The 16,486-nt window shown below is 55.2% G+C and overlaps 1 protein-coding gene across 2 annotated transcripts in view; it reads left to right on the top strand.

Annotated features, from left to right (window-relative positions):
* Positions 1-425: 425 nt before the first annotated feature.
* The window catches only part of ADORA2A (adenosine A2a receptor), a 20,544-nt gene continuing 4,483 nt past the window's right edge, over positions 426-16,486 (top strand). Inside the window, exons 1-2 of one of the 2 annotated variants that reach the window (XM_077775311.1) lie at positions 426-448; positions 10,266-10,848. In XM_077775311.1, the coding sequence (XP_077631437.1) occupies positions 10,517-10,848 (332 nt within the window). In that variant the 5' untranslated portion in view covers positions 426-448; positions 10,266-10,516. Of the gene's footprint in view, positions 449-1,215; positions 1,264-10,265; positions 10,849-16,486 lie in introns of those variants that run through there. The other variant, XM_077775302.1, reaches the window with a different exon arrangement.

Below are 16,486 nucleotides of genomic sequence, written 5' to 3'. Positions count from 1 at the left end.
GAGCTGGAAGAGGCTGCCAGGTATTGGAGGCTGAATCCAGGCAAGTGATAGGCCTCGGGTTCTAGTTCCTCAGCTGTGCCTGGACTCTCCCACCTCCTACCTGCCCTCTCCTCCTATTGGGAGACCTCATGCTCTGGCCAGGGCCTCAGCTCTAGGGTCCAGATTGGCCCTGTGCAAGCCCCTTTCCTGGGCTTTTCCCCGTGACTATCCAGCCCCAGGAGGTTCAAGAAGCAATCCCACAAGCCCTTGGCCACCAGTGTCCTTGTTCCTGGCCATCCGATGCACTTCATCCTGCTGTGTACTCTGTCCTGATACAAGGGTAGAAGGCAGGTCCCCTTGTATAGCTGGGCGAGGGCCATTGTGAGGTCATTCCCAATTTGAAGTCTCTAAACCATAGGGCTGGGATGAGGGGAGGATGAACTCCCAGCCCAAGGAGCTGAGATTCCAGGTAGCGTATGACACAGAAAGTGACTCCCTAACACTTTGCTCGGAGAAGTGGAGTTGGGGACAGGTCCCAATTGGGCCCCAGAGGCTATAAGAACAGGAGAGGCCCTGGTGCAGAATCTGTGCTGGAGCAGTCAGAAGGGTCACTGGATATTGGGGCCAACTTCCTAGAGGCATCCTTNCCCCCCACCAGCCTGGGGCAGGATTCAGGAAGGGAGGGCTGAAAGCCTTGAATGCCAAGGGGAGGAGGCTGGGCTTTATCAGGTAGCCATGGAAAGACGAGGAGCAGGCACGGGTACTTCCCAGGTCACAGCTGGACACTGGAGAGGGATGACACAGGTGGGCACTGACTCAGCTCAGCTTCAGTGATAAGGGACAGCACAGCTCTGGCAGGACTGGAACCGCAGCGGCAGTCCTGAAGTCTTATTGGAGGAAAGGGAGTGCGGGCCAGGGGCCGGCGGGCTTCACCAGGCGGGAAGGACTCAGGGCCCGAGGCTCGCAGTGGAAGGGGAGAAGGGGGTAGGGGGCTGGAGGTGGCCCGACGGACCCGAGCCGGGAAGAGCATGCCAAGGGCCGCGGACGGGGATGCGGTACGGTCCTTCCGGTCGCGGCCTCATCCTACCGCGGGCATCGACCGGGCTCGCAGGCCCGTTCCTCAGATCCCCAGGCGCACCCTGGGCCTCGGTTTCCCCGCGCGGCGGGGCGGGGCGAGGACAGCGCGGGTCTCGAAGCCGCCTGCAGGGGGCGCCCGTGAGCGACGCGGCCGGAGCCCGAGTCCGAGACGCGGCGAGACAGCGGGAGCCGGCGTGCGAGCTGCAGGTCAGGCGGGGTCTCTGGTCTGGGGTCCCGAGGGCCCCGGGCGGGCGGCCGGGAGGCAGGGGGCCGTCGGAGGCGGGGTTGGGGCTGACGGGTAGCTCGGGACCCCTCCCCTCAGGGCACCCCGCCGCTCCGACCCTCTCTTCCCGCTGCCCCGAGAGCGAGTTCACAGAGCTGGGGTCCGAGCTCTGCCCCGAGGCGGGGGCTGGAATGGCGGGTGCAGGGGCAGCTCAGGCGCGGGCGCACGTCCTAAACTCGGTCGAGGAGCGGTGTGCGGACCCAACCGGCCGCCCCAAACTGGACCGGAAGGTGCGCACGGGTAGGCGGGGAGGGGAGGGGGCCCGAGAGTGAGTCGGCCCCGGCGACGGGGCGTTGGGGGGCAGGCGTCTGGACCCGTAGGTGAAGTGCGAACATCCGTCGGTCCGTCCAGGCGCCGCCGGTCGGCCCCAGGGCACTCGGCGAACCTTTTGGACGCGGCCGGCTGGGGTGGGCTGGGGGCGCAGAGGTGCGGCCTGAAAGAGGGCGGGTTGGACCGCCGGGGGTGAGAGGGGGCTTCCGCAGGTGGAGCAGCCCGGGGCGGGGACGGCATTCTGGGGGAGGAACGGCGAGTGTAGACACTCGGCATCCCGAACGCCTGGGGCGCGGCGAGAAGGGGAGTCTGGAACGCAGGGCCGAGGCAGGCGCGTTCCGGGAACAGTGGTGGCGGGACCCGGACTTAAGGGACCCAGGGGAGGCCGGAGGACGGGCAGGGTGGGTACACGACTCGGACTGGTCCTGGCCGTCCGCCGGGCTGCCCTGAGCAGAGGTAGGAATGGCGGGAATGGTGGCGGCCCTCGAGGGACGGCCCAAAAGATCAACGAGGAGGCCGCGGGCCCACGGAGCAGAGATCTCTGCGATCTGGCACTCCCAGGACACTTTAGATTTTAATTTTTCATATTGTAAAATAGGAAGAAGATGAAAGCCGAGGGATCTGTTGGGGGAGAAGGAGAAGCTGGAGGGCAGGTCTCCTCATCCCCCATTCCCTAGGTCTGGAGTTGTGGCTGGCCCCTGGAGGAGGAATGTTGTTCCTCACCATCGTAGAGAGCTCTCAGGCCCGTTTCTACCCACAGGGCCTGTGCTCGCCTCCCACCCAGAGCTCAGGCTGCCCTCCCCTTGGTCCCTGCTGTCCAGCTGCCTGGACTGCCAGCTTCTGCACCCTCCAGAAGACTCCACGTTGCTTCCATTCCCCGCCATGGTTGCTCCTGGTTGTCGTGCCCTGGGGACCATGATGGGGAGCTCTCGAGTGCAGTGGACCAGGGAGGATGTTGTGGGGTCAGGGGCTCCCTCAGCCCTGCTGTGGCTGGTGCTGGAGGCCTCGGGTGGGCTGGGAAGGCTCTTCCCTGTGGACCATTTCAGGTCTCAGCAGGTCTTTGACAGGAGCTCCTCACTGGCTTGTCCAAAGGTAGTGGTGTCAAAACCTCCTTGCTCTGTCCTTGTCTTTTAGGGTCTCTGTGGCTCTCCCAGGTTCTAGTGTTCCTCATGCCACCGGCCCTCCATCCCAGTTCCCTCAGTGCAGATCAGGTTCTGGGGTAAGCCGGCTTCCCTCTTCATAATCTCAGAGAAGCTGAGGACAGCCCAGAAATGGCTGGGAGGAGAGAGGCTTTGGTCCAGGCCCATCCTGGCCAACCTTTGGGGGCTTACATGTTGCCCTCTCTCATGTTGGTCTGTGAAGTATAGGCCCCCAACCACACCGTGGTCTTGCCTCCTTGGAGCCCATGGCCCAAGAGAGGCTGGCTTCAAGGGTACCCAATGGACCACAGATTTCAATGCCCAAACCTGGGTTCTGCTCTTGCCTCTTTGGTGCATTTGGTGGGCAGTTTTGGGCAAGTCACTGCCCCCTGTGAATCTGTCTTATTTGTAAAACAGTCATGATGGAACAAACAATGCTTGATGTACAGAGTTGTGGAGAGTAAACAACAGATGAGCATGAGAGAGAGGCAGGGCAGACCAGAGGACAGATTGGGGTCTGTGCTTTAGTTAGGGGACAGAGGGAGGCTGTTGGCCTTGAGGTGGGGTGGGGGGCACCCACAGGGGATCACTGTTGGCAGAGGGACATGTGGACTGGAGTTGGCTTGGAGGCAAGCACTTGGCTTCAGGGCATCGTACCCTGCAGCATCTAACTGCGTTCCTGAGTACCTTACCCTAGTGAGCTGGAATAGCCATCCCAACCTTCTTGTGGCGTTTGTCTTGTCTGCTGCAACTCAAACTAGACACTGAGAGATGTGCACATGGGAAACTAAGGGGAGGATGACCAGAGGGACGGCTACGGCATGAAGTACATGCTGAGAAGGGGTTTGGGGGTTTGTCAGGGGCTACTGAGGAGACTGCCGGAGTCAGGTGCTGAGCAGGCAAAAGGAGCAAGTCCGAACCCCAAGGAAGCATTGGCAGTCACAGAAGGGAAGGGTTTCCTCGTGGTCTGGAAGTTGGAGGGAGTAGTTGGGTTGTGGTGCCTGAGGGCAGTACCCTGGAGGTCTGGGCTGGGGTCAGATGCGGAAAGGAAGTGGGGANGAGACTGCTCTTCCTCTGGACAGGGCCTGGAAACTCTAGGTGGTAGGAAGGGGCCATTTAGTCGCAAAGGTCCCCCAGCCCCTGCCTACAGAATTATGAAAAGGGCCCCTGCATTGTGGAGTCCATGGGATCCTGCTGGGGGTGGCAAGGTCTGGGTGGAGGGGAAGACCAGATGCCTTTCACTCAAGCTGGGGGGCAGATGGGAGCTGGGTGCTCCAGCTTTCCAGGACTTCCTCAGGCCTCTGAGCCTCATAGAGTCTGTTGTCTTTACCTGGACTCTCCCCTCGCTGCCCTGTCACTTCCCTGTCCTCCAAGTCCAGCCCAAATGGCCCCTCCTCTGGGAAACCAGCCACAGTGCTTTGGGCCCATACCCTCTTCTGCAGGACAGGCCTGTTTCAGAAGTTGCTGGGCAGGGGCTGGTGCCATCTTTCTGTGGCCCCCACTTCTGCTGCTGCTACCCCCACCATTCCAGCTATCACTTGGGAGGAAAGGCTGCCTTCAACGCACCATGGAGAGGCGGGCAGCACCACTCTGGTTCCTCTCCAGCTATCTGGGCTGGTGGTCTCTGTCTGTCCATCCATCATGCAGGCATTCACCTCTGGCCCCTTGGTGACCTTTGCAAATTGTGAGCCAGGTACGGGGTGGTGGGGAGACGCCTCGTGGAACCAGGAGCAGTGGCAGAGCTGTGTGGCATCTGGACCAGCCCACAGGCCATGCTGCAGTTGGTTTACCCTCTTCCTTCGTTTCCAGGCCTGCATCATCATGCCTTCATCCCAGGGACCCCAGAAGTGGGTCTGCCTCCCTCCCATCCTCCACCTTCTGGGGAGCTCCTGCCCTCCAACAGGCCAGCCTTCTCCCAGGGCCCCACTCCAGGCCCACTAGGGCCATCTAGGAACCTCCCCGCCCCTCTCACCCCTACCCCACATCTCTTTCTGGCATCATAGTGCCTGTCATCCTACCATTAGAGGGTTCATTTCAGGGAGGTGCGGGTGCTAAGCACTTCCCGGGGTGCTGTCTCACAGGAGGGTACAGAAGGGAAGACTCTTACTCAGGATCTCAGGGAACTCCACTCAGGAGTGGGAGCCCACCTAAGCTCCTTCCACCATAGGGTGCGCACCCAGCACCTTGTGTGTGGGGTGACCTCTTGGAGGGAGGCCATCGGATGCTGCGGCCAGTGAGAGGGTGAATGGCCACCTCACTCTGGGAGGATGTAGACTCTCCAGTACCTGGCCTGGATGGGAGACGGACTCTGGGTCCCCTGTGGGGAGAAAGGAGATGTGGCAGGGCCCTGTGGTCCCAGAGGCTGGTGTTGTGGAGGCTGCTCTAGGGGGGCCAGACTCAGTTCAGGGAGCCAGCTCTTCACCCGGCTGGTACCTGCCCATATCCTGCCCTCCTGAAGCTGAGAGCAGCAACTGCATGGAGGGGCAGTGGGGGAGGGAGTACCACTGGATGCCTATCTGGTACTTTGGGCCCATCCTGCACCATGTTCCTGAAGTTATCCTTCAGGGAGGGAAGTGGGGAGGCAAGAGCCACCAGTGGTCCACGGCTGCTTACTCTAGGCAGCACTGGAAGACACTTGTCCTGCTCCAGTTGTCCTGCATTGTAGGTCCCAGGGCCCTGGGGTTCTGGGAGGCTTGTGCCTAGGTCTGGGCCACCTCAAACACCAGTCATGGCAGAGGGTTTGTGGTTGGGAGCAGAAGCTAAGCTGCCTGTCTAGCTATTTCTTCTTGTTGCCTTCTGCACACTGACTGAGCTCCCAGTAGACAGATGTCTGTACTTCTTTTCAGTCTACCTTCTGTGGCTCTCAACTGTATCTCCTGCTGGGCTTTGTGTCTTTGTGAAGTTCCTGAGATAATTCCTCAGGGCTGATTATTCCTCAAATCCCCCAGTTGTATCTTCAATTGTGTGCACGCCTGAAGTGCATTGCATACATTGTGTTCTCTTTCTCATTCCTTGACTTTTCATTTCGGGAATTTATATTCTTTCTTGCTCTTATTCATTCAGCTGTTCTTGTTTCGTTTCTGCCAGTCAAGCCATAAGTTCTCCTTGTTTATGGGTGCTATGCCTTTTTTCATCTCTTTGAAGATCCTAAATGTCTTTAAAAAGCATTATTAGATTATGACCTTCATCATTCATATGAATCTCCATATTTTGGGTGCTGCTGCTTTATCTTTCTTAGCTCTAGTTTTTCTCCTGTGCTTTGAAATTGTGGTTTGCAGGATCATCTTAAGTGGGAACGGAGGCCCTGGAGACCAGGAGTGACCTGCACACTAGGGCACCAGCTGGCTCTCAGCAGTCTCCTGGGACAGCTCCTCCTACAAGGTCCCTCGCTATAGGCTCAGGCAGGACTTGGTAAGACCAGGCTCAGCAGCATGTGGCACAGAGCTCCCTGTCTGCGACCCAGCAGTTGGGATGCTGCATGGCACAGCGTAGGCATTTGTATAACATTTGCTATGAGACAGTAGTGGAACAGTCTCAGGCCAGGATTCTGCAGCCCCGGGATGGGCCAAGCATGGTTATGCCAGGTCTGAGTCCCTACACTGGGCTTGCTTTGTTGCCCTTAGTGGCACCCAGGAGGCAGAGGTGCACGGTCCTGCCTGGAAGGCAGGCTCTGGGGGGTACAGCCACCATCTGGGCATGTGTGCAGAAAGCCTCGCTAGTCTGACTTACAAGGAGCCAGAAGTGGGCCAGGAAATATGTGGGTTTTGATTAAATGGAGTTTAAATTAAAGTGGCCAGGTTGATGGGGTTAAGGAGGAAGGCCAGAAGAAGCAGCAGTTTTGAGTCTGACTGCTGAAATCCTGTGGGGCTGTCCTTTCAAGGCTTATGCACATTCCCCAACATGTGTCTCTAGTTTGTATCGGACAGCTTCTGCCCTCTGCCCTGTCCCCAACGATGGATAATCACAAGGAAATATCACATTATTAACATTTAATTTCCCCTCCTGGCTAGCAACAGATGACTCAAGAATTAATTAGATAGAGCCAGCAGAGAGGGATAGGAAATTGCCAGATCCTGGCTCCGCCCCTGGCCCCCTCCCCCTGGGCCTCCAACCTTCCTGTTGTTCTAGGAGGCCTCTGAAGAGAGGGAAACCGAGAGGGGCCAGGAAGCCCCAAGAAATCTTCCTGCTGCTGTGTTTTCTATGGGCATTTCCCTCAGCTCTATTTTACCCTTTTATGCTCTTGGTATCAGTAAGGCTGGCAGAGATCCTTAACCTTTTTGGGACTTAGCTTCCTCATCTGTAAAATGGGGCTCATGGGGCCAGTGAGAACACAGATGACCGCAGTGCCCCTATGCCCTCACATCACCAGTTCCCAAGCAGGCTACACTAGCTGAGAGGGTCTGGCGTAGAGTCCCTGCATCCAGGGAGAGTGCAGGGTGTGGTGGCTTGGTGGTGGCCGGAACCCAGTGGCACAGGTCTCTCGAGCTGTGTGTTAATTCCTATTTCCTGTCAGTGAGACATACGTTAGTAGCTTGAAATTGGCCATACTGGGAGCATTTATACCATGAACGTCTGGCAAAGGCCACAAGTTAGGGTGCCCCCACCTTCCAGACTGATTTGCCCACTTATGGCTGGGAAGCTCCCAACTTCCCCACAGAATAGCTCCAGTAGGAAGCTGTGCAGCCTTCTCCCTGCCTTGTCTGCCCCCTGGTGCCTTGGGCTCCACTGATGAGGGCAGTGAGAGTTGAGAGCAGGGGCTAAGCTGCTTGGGGCCAGCACTCTGGTTTGACAGACGCCAGGGTTTCCTGTGGGGCGGGGCTAGTCTCACCCCAGGATGTACTGGCAGCAGCTAGAAGAGCCTGCAGGAACGCTGTAGGAAGGTCAGATGGGGACCCAGATGTGCAAGGAGGCAGCCTATGAGGACTCAAGGGCATTAGGTGTGCCTTTAGCCCCTCATAGGACTGACATGGACATAGGGGCAGGAGGATCGGTGACCACTATGCTCCCTTACATCCAGTGAGATTGGGAAGGTGCCCCAGGCATGGTGAACAGTAGGAAGGTAGCTTCAGTTTAGTCAGGAAGACTGTTGGTACCAGGTGCTGTTCAGTGTGAGAGCCCATAGCACAGAGGGTGGTAGGGAGACCCTGAGGACTGGGCGCATGCAGGCAGGTACCTGGGGCTGCCAAGAGAGCCTCACCAAATAGAGGGCTGGGTTAGGCCCCTTGAGGGCCCTTCCACTCCAGGCATCCTGGCTCATGGAGGCAGCCTGGCATCCAGGACAAATGCTGGTGGTGACCCCATCAGTAGGGCTCAGGGCATCTGGTAGGACAGCCTTGCTCCACAGAAATGGGGTACATATTTGGGTCAGGTGGATCGTTGGTAGTCCCACCTCATCTTCCCCCACGCCAGATGCCCTCTGAATCTGGACAATGGTCTGGGGCCAAGTCAGGCTTCTAGCCTGGGCTGGTCTGATTGGCAGAGGCTGTGGGTGCCTCTCAATTCAGATTCCCCTGGAGAGGCTGAAGTTTGGGTAAGAAGCGGGTGGCAGGTGATGGTTAGGAGGCTAGGAGGGCAGGTGGCTCATTGATAGGGGGAGGCAGGGTTTCCTAAGGCTTACTTGGCCTGGATAGTGGCCTGCTGCTAGTGCTGGGCCTGGGAGGCCCCTAGGTGGGAAGTAGTTCGGGGCCTGTCACTTCCTTTCTGGAAAATAAAAACAAGACCCTAAACACACGGCTTCTGCAGCTGGGGGTGGGGGTGGGGGTCCCTGGTGAGTGCTGTCTTGGGCTATAGGCCAGGAGCACAAGGGGACACTCTGTGGCTAGGGATAGCACCACGAGGCTTGGGCTGGTCCTCCTCTGCCAGTGACATGCTTTGTGAGCAGCTGGCTGGCAAGTACCCGTGTGTAGCAGGGCCCTGAGATTCATTCATGGTCCCTTGGTGGTGGGCCCCTGCCAGGCCTGAGAGAAGCCCCTGGGCTGGCCGCAGGCTGCAGGAACCCCTCCATCTTTCAAGGATTTTGCCTCCTCTTCTCTGTCCTGCTTCCTGGTGTTGGGCGCTCCACTGGAGCCTCCTAGTGGGCATAGGGAATACCCCTTGGATGTAGTTCCAGCCACCTGAGGCACAATGGAGTTAGAAGGAAACTTGGTGTTCATCTATTGCAGCCTGGCAATAGATGGCCAGGGACCATGAGTGACCTTCTCTCAAGGTCACCAGCCCTGCTCTATCCCTTGTGCCCTTGAGGAGTGAGGGCGGATGCAGTTTCCTGAGCCCAAATGTGGCAAGCTTTGAGCCTCTTTGGGAAGCTGCCCATGTGCATCTAGGGCCCCATGAGGGCCCAGGACCCGAGGAGGGGGGTGGATTTGGTGTGAGGGAACACCACTGGGCAGCACATGTGAGCGTGACAAGAGGCAGTGGGGAGGGGCCCCCGGGCTGGTAGGAGATATGGAGACCATTTCACAAAGCTCAAGGGTGAACACTAGGGATTTGGGCTGGGGGAGACCAAGACCTCTACTTCTGCCTGTGCTTCTCAGGGGAGTCAGCAATTCCTTACATTTCTATGACATTTTCACTCTGGGGAGCTCTTTAAGATCTGTTTATTTCCTTCTCATAGAATCATGAGTAAGAGCTGAAATGGTCCCTAGAGGCTATCTGGGGTCCAGTCTCCTCACTGTATCAATGAGGAAACTGAAGCCTAGAAAAGAAAAAACAACCTTGCCTGCAGTTCCCCAGGAAGTCCTGGCTGAGCACCCTGCTTTCTGCACAGCACCAAACTGAATTCAGTCTGTCCTGGCATCAACCAGGCAGAAGAGCAGGATGGGGAGCGGGTGTGGGAGGAGGGAGGAGTGGGGAGAGGTGAGGCGGTTCCCCCGCCCAGATGTGCAGTCAGCTGGCAGGGGCTGCTGAGGAGCGGGCTCCCTTTGTGACTGCTCTTCCACACTGTGCAGCATCACCAGCAAGGGCAAGGGGGCTTACCTGCCGGCTGTGGGAGACAAGAACAGACGGACCATCCAGGTCCTTCTGGATAGGAGCTCTAGGCCTGCTGCTTAACCTAGCAGCTTAGTTAGGCAGGTGCTGGTAGTTCCTAGGGAGAGCTCTTAGGGGACGGAGCAGACTGAGGCTGGCTGAGAGAGAAGGTAGGTAGGCCTGGGAGAGCCCAAGGGGATGAGGGGGACTTTCTGGAAGGGTCCTGGGGGTGGCAGTGAGCTCAGGGCCCTAGGAGACTGGCAGGGCTGCCACAAAAGGCTTGAGAAGCTGAGCATGGGGGGGGGGTGGGGGCAACATGAGCGACTTAACTTTAAAAGATTCCTGGCTCCCCTTGAAAAAACAAGGACTGAGGCTGGCCCCTAGCACTCTGTGTCCAAGGTGGGAGGGGGAGGGCACGGTGGTCTGTTCTCAGGCTGATGCCTGGCCTGCAGGGAGGGCATTGGTAAGCTGGGGCTGAGGGCTACCTATGGGAATCTTCAGCTTTGCCCTCTCTGCCCGTGGTCTAGCTCCTCACAAGGCTTCTCCCTTGGCAGGTGCCTCAGGGACTGTGAAGCCAAGCTGAGCCAAGATGCTGCCGGAGCCCCTGAAGAGGGCCTGGTTTCCGGAGACTCAGAGTTGGCTCTGAAACAGCCCTTGGGGAGCCCCCCCCCCCTATTGCCAGCAGGGACGCTCTTGGCTCCTGTGAAGAAGGGGCTCAGGGGCCTGGGCAGGGCCAGCTGCACTGCAGCTATGGACCGTGAGCTGGCCTGGCCCGCGTCCTTGCTGACCCTGCCTGTCTGCGGCCATGTCCACCATGGGCTCCTGGGTGTACATCATGGTGGAGCTGGCAATTGCTGTGCTGGCCATCCTGGGCAATGTGCTGGTGTGCTGGGCTGTGTGGCTGAACAGCAACCTGCAGAACGTCACCAACTACTTTGTGGTTTCACTGGCGGCAGCCGACATTGCTGTGGGAGTCCTCGCTATCCCCTTCGCCATCACCATCAGCATAGGGTTCTGTGCTGCCTGCCACAATTGCCTCTTCTTCGCCTGCTTTGTCCTGGTCCTCACGCAGAGCTCCATCTTCAGCCTCCTGGCCATCGCCATTGACCGCTACATCGCCATCCGCATCCCACTCCGGTGAGCTGGGGGCTGTGGGTGGTGGGCTGCCCATATTCTCTTCCCTGGAAGGCCTCATGCTGGGGTTCACATCTGTGAAAAGGCTGTCTGTGCCAAGGTCTGGGTCTGTGCCCAGCCAGGGTCAGGGTGAACTTGGGGTCAGGATTTAGTCTGTGATGTCTGTGTGTCGAGCTGAGGACAGGGTCATGGGGCTCAGTCTGGGGCTGCCCGGGGCTTGGGACATGGCCAGCAGTCATGCCAATCTAACTGATCCCTGTGGGCACAAGGCACCCTGGCCCTCCCTGGTCTTCCCCAGCCTATTTGGTTGAGGCTGCTGCGATTTGACTATTGGCAGATGTATGTGACCCTGGCCTGGGCGGTGCATCTGGGCCATTTCTCACACAGCGTGATGCTGGGGTGGGGCAGGGCAGCACGGGAAACCATAGGGCCTCAGAAGAACTAGAAACCCGCCTGCCTGCCACAGCTCCTCTGAGCCAGCCACACAGTGTGCACATTAGGAAAATGACCCAGAGAGGGGAAATGACTTGGCTGAATGCCATAGTGAGTCATTTAGACCTATATGCAAATTTTGTGCTCCTCAGGTCAGCAAGTACTGATGGTCTTAGAGAGAGCCTGTGTGCTTAACTAGTGGAAGGGGTTTTTTGTGAAGTGACTTCAGCCCTGTATTGTGTAAATGAAGACTTTCCCCAAGGCTGAGTTCATTTAACGTGGCCTTCATCTACCATCATGAAACTAGGAAGTAGGTCCGTCCCTCTTTCCTCCCCCAGAAGTGTGGGGGGGTGGTAATTAGGGGCAGGGAGGGGGGGGCCTCCTGCCTCACCTCCTTGACCCTCCGTCTGGGAGCTGGGTTCCAAAGCCTGGGTGGCTACAGATCCTGAGGGAGGTCTCAGAGGACCAGGGTACCTGACCCTGTGGTGAATTCTCCTGAACAAGAGAAGTGCCTGCTCCAGAATAGGCTTCGGCAGCCCAATGCTGGCAGAGCGCACCCTGGCTGGGAGGAGGAACAGGCTCAGTGAGCAAATGGAAATTTAGAGTGTCAAACCAAGGGGCCCTTAGAGGTCATTTCCTCTCATCTTCTGGATAGCTCAGAGAAGGGAGCCAGCCCCTCAGGGCCACACAGTGAGTTGGTAGCACAGTTGGGACTAGGCCTAGGAAGAAATGTGGGCTGTCACCCGCTGTGACTCCAGTCTTTAGGGAACAGGGCAGCCCTGGTCTCCCAGACCTGCAGTACGTGGCCACTCCTGTCACCTATCTCTAAGGGGGAAGAAGGTACCCTCATCATGCTCAAGTGAAGGGAGGTGTCCAGGCCCCATGTGGCCTTATAGGATTCTCTAGTTACAGGAGAGCTTAGAACTCTTGTCAAAGAGGAGACTCTGGCCAGTCTTAATAGAGGACTAGCCTAATAGTGCAGAGCAGAGTCCAGAGTCTGGGCTCACTGAAGAACAGCTCAGAACATGGGGTCCCAGGTGGACTAGAAGGCAGAGAACTTGTGTCTACTTAAGAGGCCATGCTGAGCATGGGCCAGGCCTGGGCCAGTCCTAGTAGGAACATTCAGTGAGGAAGCAGAGACCTAGCTTTCACTTCCTTCCCTGATTCAAAGGGCAATGGCATTCTAAGGAGAGATCAGGGCTCAATTGTAAGGGTCTTGGCTTCTTTTTTTTAGATTTCTCTTTGCTAAGAGTCAAAAGAATGGTTCCTGGTGTAGGAGGATGGGACATGCTGTGTGACCATAAAAAGTCATCTGTCCCTCCCTGGGCCCATTTCCTCATCTATAAAAGGGGACAGGCCTTTCTGTCCTTCTGAGCTCACAAAAGTATTGTGAGGGTCCAGTGAGTAGATGGGTGTGATAAGGTCTTGGGGGGGGAAAGTTGGTAGAATGGAGCAAGGGGGGATTCAGCCCATTCTTGAGCTGCTGGAGATTCAGAATGAATCTTGGACCTGCCCTGCCCCATCTGTATCACCAATACCCATGATTTTCAGAGGAAGACCCAGTTCCACGGAGACCTTGGCTGTTTGAGCAATGCTTGATAAAGCTTCGGAGGGGTCAGCCTGGCTCTCTTGGATCTGAGAGCCATTAGGGATGAGGACGAAGATGCTTATCTCCTGCCTCAGGTGGAGAGCTTCACAGTTGCCCAAAGATGTTAGCACAGTTTCTCCTTTGATCCTCACAGCCTGGCACTGTGGCTGTGACCCTGTGTTCCTTATGGGGAGGCTATAGCAGGAGAAGGAAAGGTGTCTCATCTTTCCTGATGACTTGGGGGACATCAGGGCCCTTCACAAAGTTCCAGGCTCCCTTGGGTCTTTCCACTTTCCTATTCCTCAAGGGCCCTGGGCTGGGGATGGCAAGGTGCACAAAGGTATCCAGGTAGGGACTCCTGAGAGCAAGATGGTCACAAGGGGGAATGAGGTGAAGGCAAGTGAGAACCCAGAGCTCCTGGCAGATCTGGAGCCACTGCCTGACTCAGGCTGCCCATTCCTGCCTCCCCTACATCCCCTACCAGCTGGGAATCTCGCTGCCTGTGCATGCTACTTTCCGCTCCACTCAGGAGGCCCATGGGGCTACTCTGAGGTGTCCATCCCCTGACTGCTGCCCTGGATGCCTAGCCTCAAGCCTGCACCACTCACCATTAACTTCTTTCTCTCTCCTTCTTTCCTTCTTCCTTTCCTTTCTCCCCATCTCTCTTCCTTTTTTAAAAGAATTCAGTTTCAGAAAAATCTGTGCTCCTTCCCAAGTGCAGGGACCCTGGTGGTGGGCTAGGGCAGGAACTAGTCAGGAAGCCAGTGAGAAGCAGCCTGGCCAGAGGCAGAGATGGGAGCTCTTGGTGTCCCTGGAGGAAGACAGAAAGCCCAGGGTGAGACACAAAGGTTTTCATATCCTAGGGGACTTTTGTGCCCCTGTCTTCTGCCTCTCACATTATTAGCTCTTGGTGAGCCTTCACTTTCCTTGGGAAACAGGCTACATATGGGGCAGCAGTTGATGCAAAGACCTGAAGTGTATGTGGCAAATCACCCCCTGGGGACAAAAAAACCCCTGGCTTCTAAGGAGGGTAGGATCAGGAGAGAGGGCTCCCAGGAGGAGGTAACTCTGGATGGGTCTTGCAGGATGGGTGTGAGTAGGCCAAGCCTAGACAAAGGCCCCAAGGAAGGAAGAAACATGTGGGCCTTGGGCCAGGAGAGGTGACAGAGACAGAAGAACAGGAAGGCAGGGAGGGTGTGAGGCTGACTCAGGCCTGCCTCTGCTCAGAAGGGAGTTTGGGTTTCACCCATGGGTCAATTGCTGTTCAATTCATAGATCACTGGCTCCTTTAGACAACTTAGGAAAGCTCTGCCTTTGTGTAAAAGGAAAATGCACATGAAGCCCCACTTAGAATTATGGGTGATATTCTTGCATCATAGAGTGAGTCCCCAACATGGGTAATAGGAGGTACCCAGGAAGGCGCAGCCTGTGAGCTAAAACATGCAGAGATGCAGAGGCACCTTCAAATGTGGTGGGCAGTGCTCTGGCACCCATTTCCTATGACAACTCTGGGCTCCCCTGAATGGCAGAGTGTTGTGCTAAATATCTTTAGCATCCCTTCCACTGGACGGTCTATGTCTGGGCCCCAGGAGGCCAAGATATGATTGCCATAAGTCAGAGGCACAGCCCAGGGTATGCCCTGGGCTGGGCTGTGGCTTGGCTGTTGTTCCATTTGGGCCCTGATGCTCTTCCAGTTCCCCAGGGGCCTAGGTCCAGGGCGTTCAGCCTAAGGGCTTTTCTTAGGAATAATAAAATTATTTTCTATTTCGGTCCAGGGCGTTCAGCCTAAGGGCTTTTCTTAGGAATAATAAAACTATTTTCTATTTCTGTGTGTGTGTGTGTGTGTGTGTGTGTGTGTGTGTAAAATAAGTTATTACCTGCACATACTAAAACATTAAAAAAGAACAACAGGGAGGATATATGATGAAAAACTGTCCCTTTTGTCCCCTTCCAGTTATCTTACTGGAAGGCAGTGTTGGGAATCTGCCCAGAGATATTCTTTGCAGGCATAGGCAAGTGCTATTTATATATGTTTGTTTCTGTCCCCACAAGGGGCTTTCTTCTTAAAATGCAGTGCCAGACTTCCCTTCATGGGTTTCCTTGTCCATGAAAGCAGACAACTGGACAGACAGGGATTTTCAACCCCCCATCAGTGAATTTTTTTTTAATGTTTCATTTATTTCTGAGAGAGAGAGAGACAGCATGAGCAGGGGAGGGTCAGAGAGAGAGGGAGACACAGAATCTGAAGCAGGCTCCAGGCTCTGAGCTGTCAGCACAGAGCCCAGCATGGGGCTCGAACCCACGAACCGTGAGATCATGACCTGAGCTGAACTGAAGTCGGACACTTAACTGACTGTGCCGCCCAGGTGCCCCTCATTCAGTGAATATTAAGCTGCCTCTCTTCCTCAGCAGTCTCCTCCTGTGATTGCCTGGGAATGCGGGCAAGAAGGTCAGCTGCTAGAGGACAGTTTGAAAACCCCTAAAGCAGGTCCTCTACACCATCCCTATACCATCTGCTTCTGCTTGGTTGCCTCAAATGATAGGAAGCTCACTTTGCTGGAGGCAGCCCATTTCTTGTGTGAATAACTTAGCTGATTTCTTACTTACCCTGACTCACAGTCCACCCCCCTGTAATTCCCACCCATGGATTTTACATTCTGCACTCATGGGATTGTGCTCACTGGCCCTGGATTCTTAGTCCCATTTTGCAAATGAGGAACTGAGGCTCAGAAATGCAGAGTGACAGAACATGGCAAAACAGGAATGCACTAGTACTGGAACTCAAGGAGGGATACCCTTTTCTCAGGAAAAATAACATTAAAAGAGCCTCCTATTCAATGAGATTATATAAATTATAATTAGTAGAATACTAAAAACAGTGCCTGGCACAAAGCAAGTGCTGTGTAAGTATGAAATGAAGAAAAAAAGAAAGAAAGAAAGGAAGGAAGGAAGGAAGGAAGGAAGAAAGAAAGAAAGAAAGAAAGAAAGAAAGAAAGAAAGAAAGAAAGAAAAAGAAAGGAAGGAAGGAAGGAGAGAGAAAAGAAAGAAAGAAAGAGAAAAGAAAGAGAAAGAAGAAAAGAGAGAGAGAGAGTGAGAGCGAGAGAAAGAAGAAAGATGAAAGAAAGATAAGAAAGGAAGAAAGAAAGAAAGGAAGGAAGAAAGAAAGAAAGAAAGAGAAAAGAGAAAGAAGAAAAGAGAGAGAGAGAGCGAGAGAAAGAAGATGAAAGAAAGATAAGAAAGGAAGAAAGAAAGAGAGGAAGAAAGAAAGAAAGAAAAAGAAAGGCAGGAAGGAAGGAAGGAGAGAGAAAAGAAAGAAAGAAAGAGAAAAGAGAAAGAAGAAAAGAGAGAGAGAGAGCGAGAGAAAGAAGATGAAAGAAAGATAAGAAAGGAAGAAAGAAAGAAAGGAAGGAAGGAAAGAAGGAAAGAGAGAGAAAAGAAAGAAAGAAAGAGAGAAAAGAAAGAGAAAGAAGAAAAGAGAAAGAGAGAGAGCGAGAGAAAGAAGAAAGATGAAAGAAAGAAAGATAAGAAAGGAAGGAAGGAAGGAAGGAAGGAAGGAAGAAAGAAAGAAAGAAAGAAAGAAAGAAAGAAAGAAAGAAAGAAAGAAAGAAAGAAAGAAAAAAA

The sequence above is a fragment of the Crocuta crocuta genome, unplaced genomic scaffold (genome assembly GCF_008692635.1).
Source record: "Crocuta crocuta isolate KB4526 unplaced genomic scaffold, BGI_CrCroc_1.0 scaffold313, whole genome shotgun sequence".
Lineage (NCBI taxonomy): Eukaryota > Metazoa > Chordata > Mammalia > Carnivora > Hyaenidae > Crocuta > Crocuta crocuta.
Note: the sequence above shows the minus strand (reverse complement) of the source record. Positions and strands in the feature narration are given on the sequence as shown.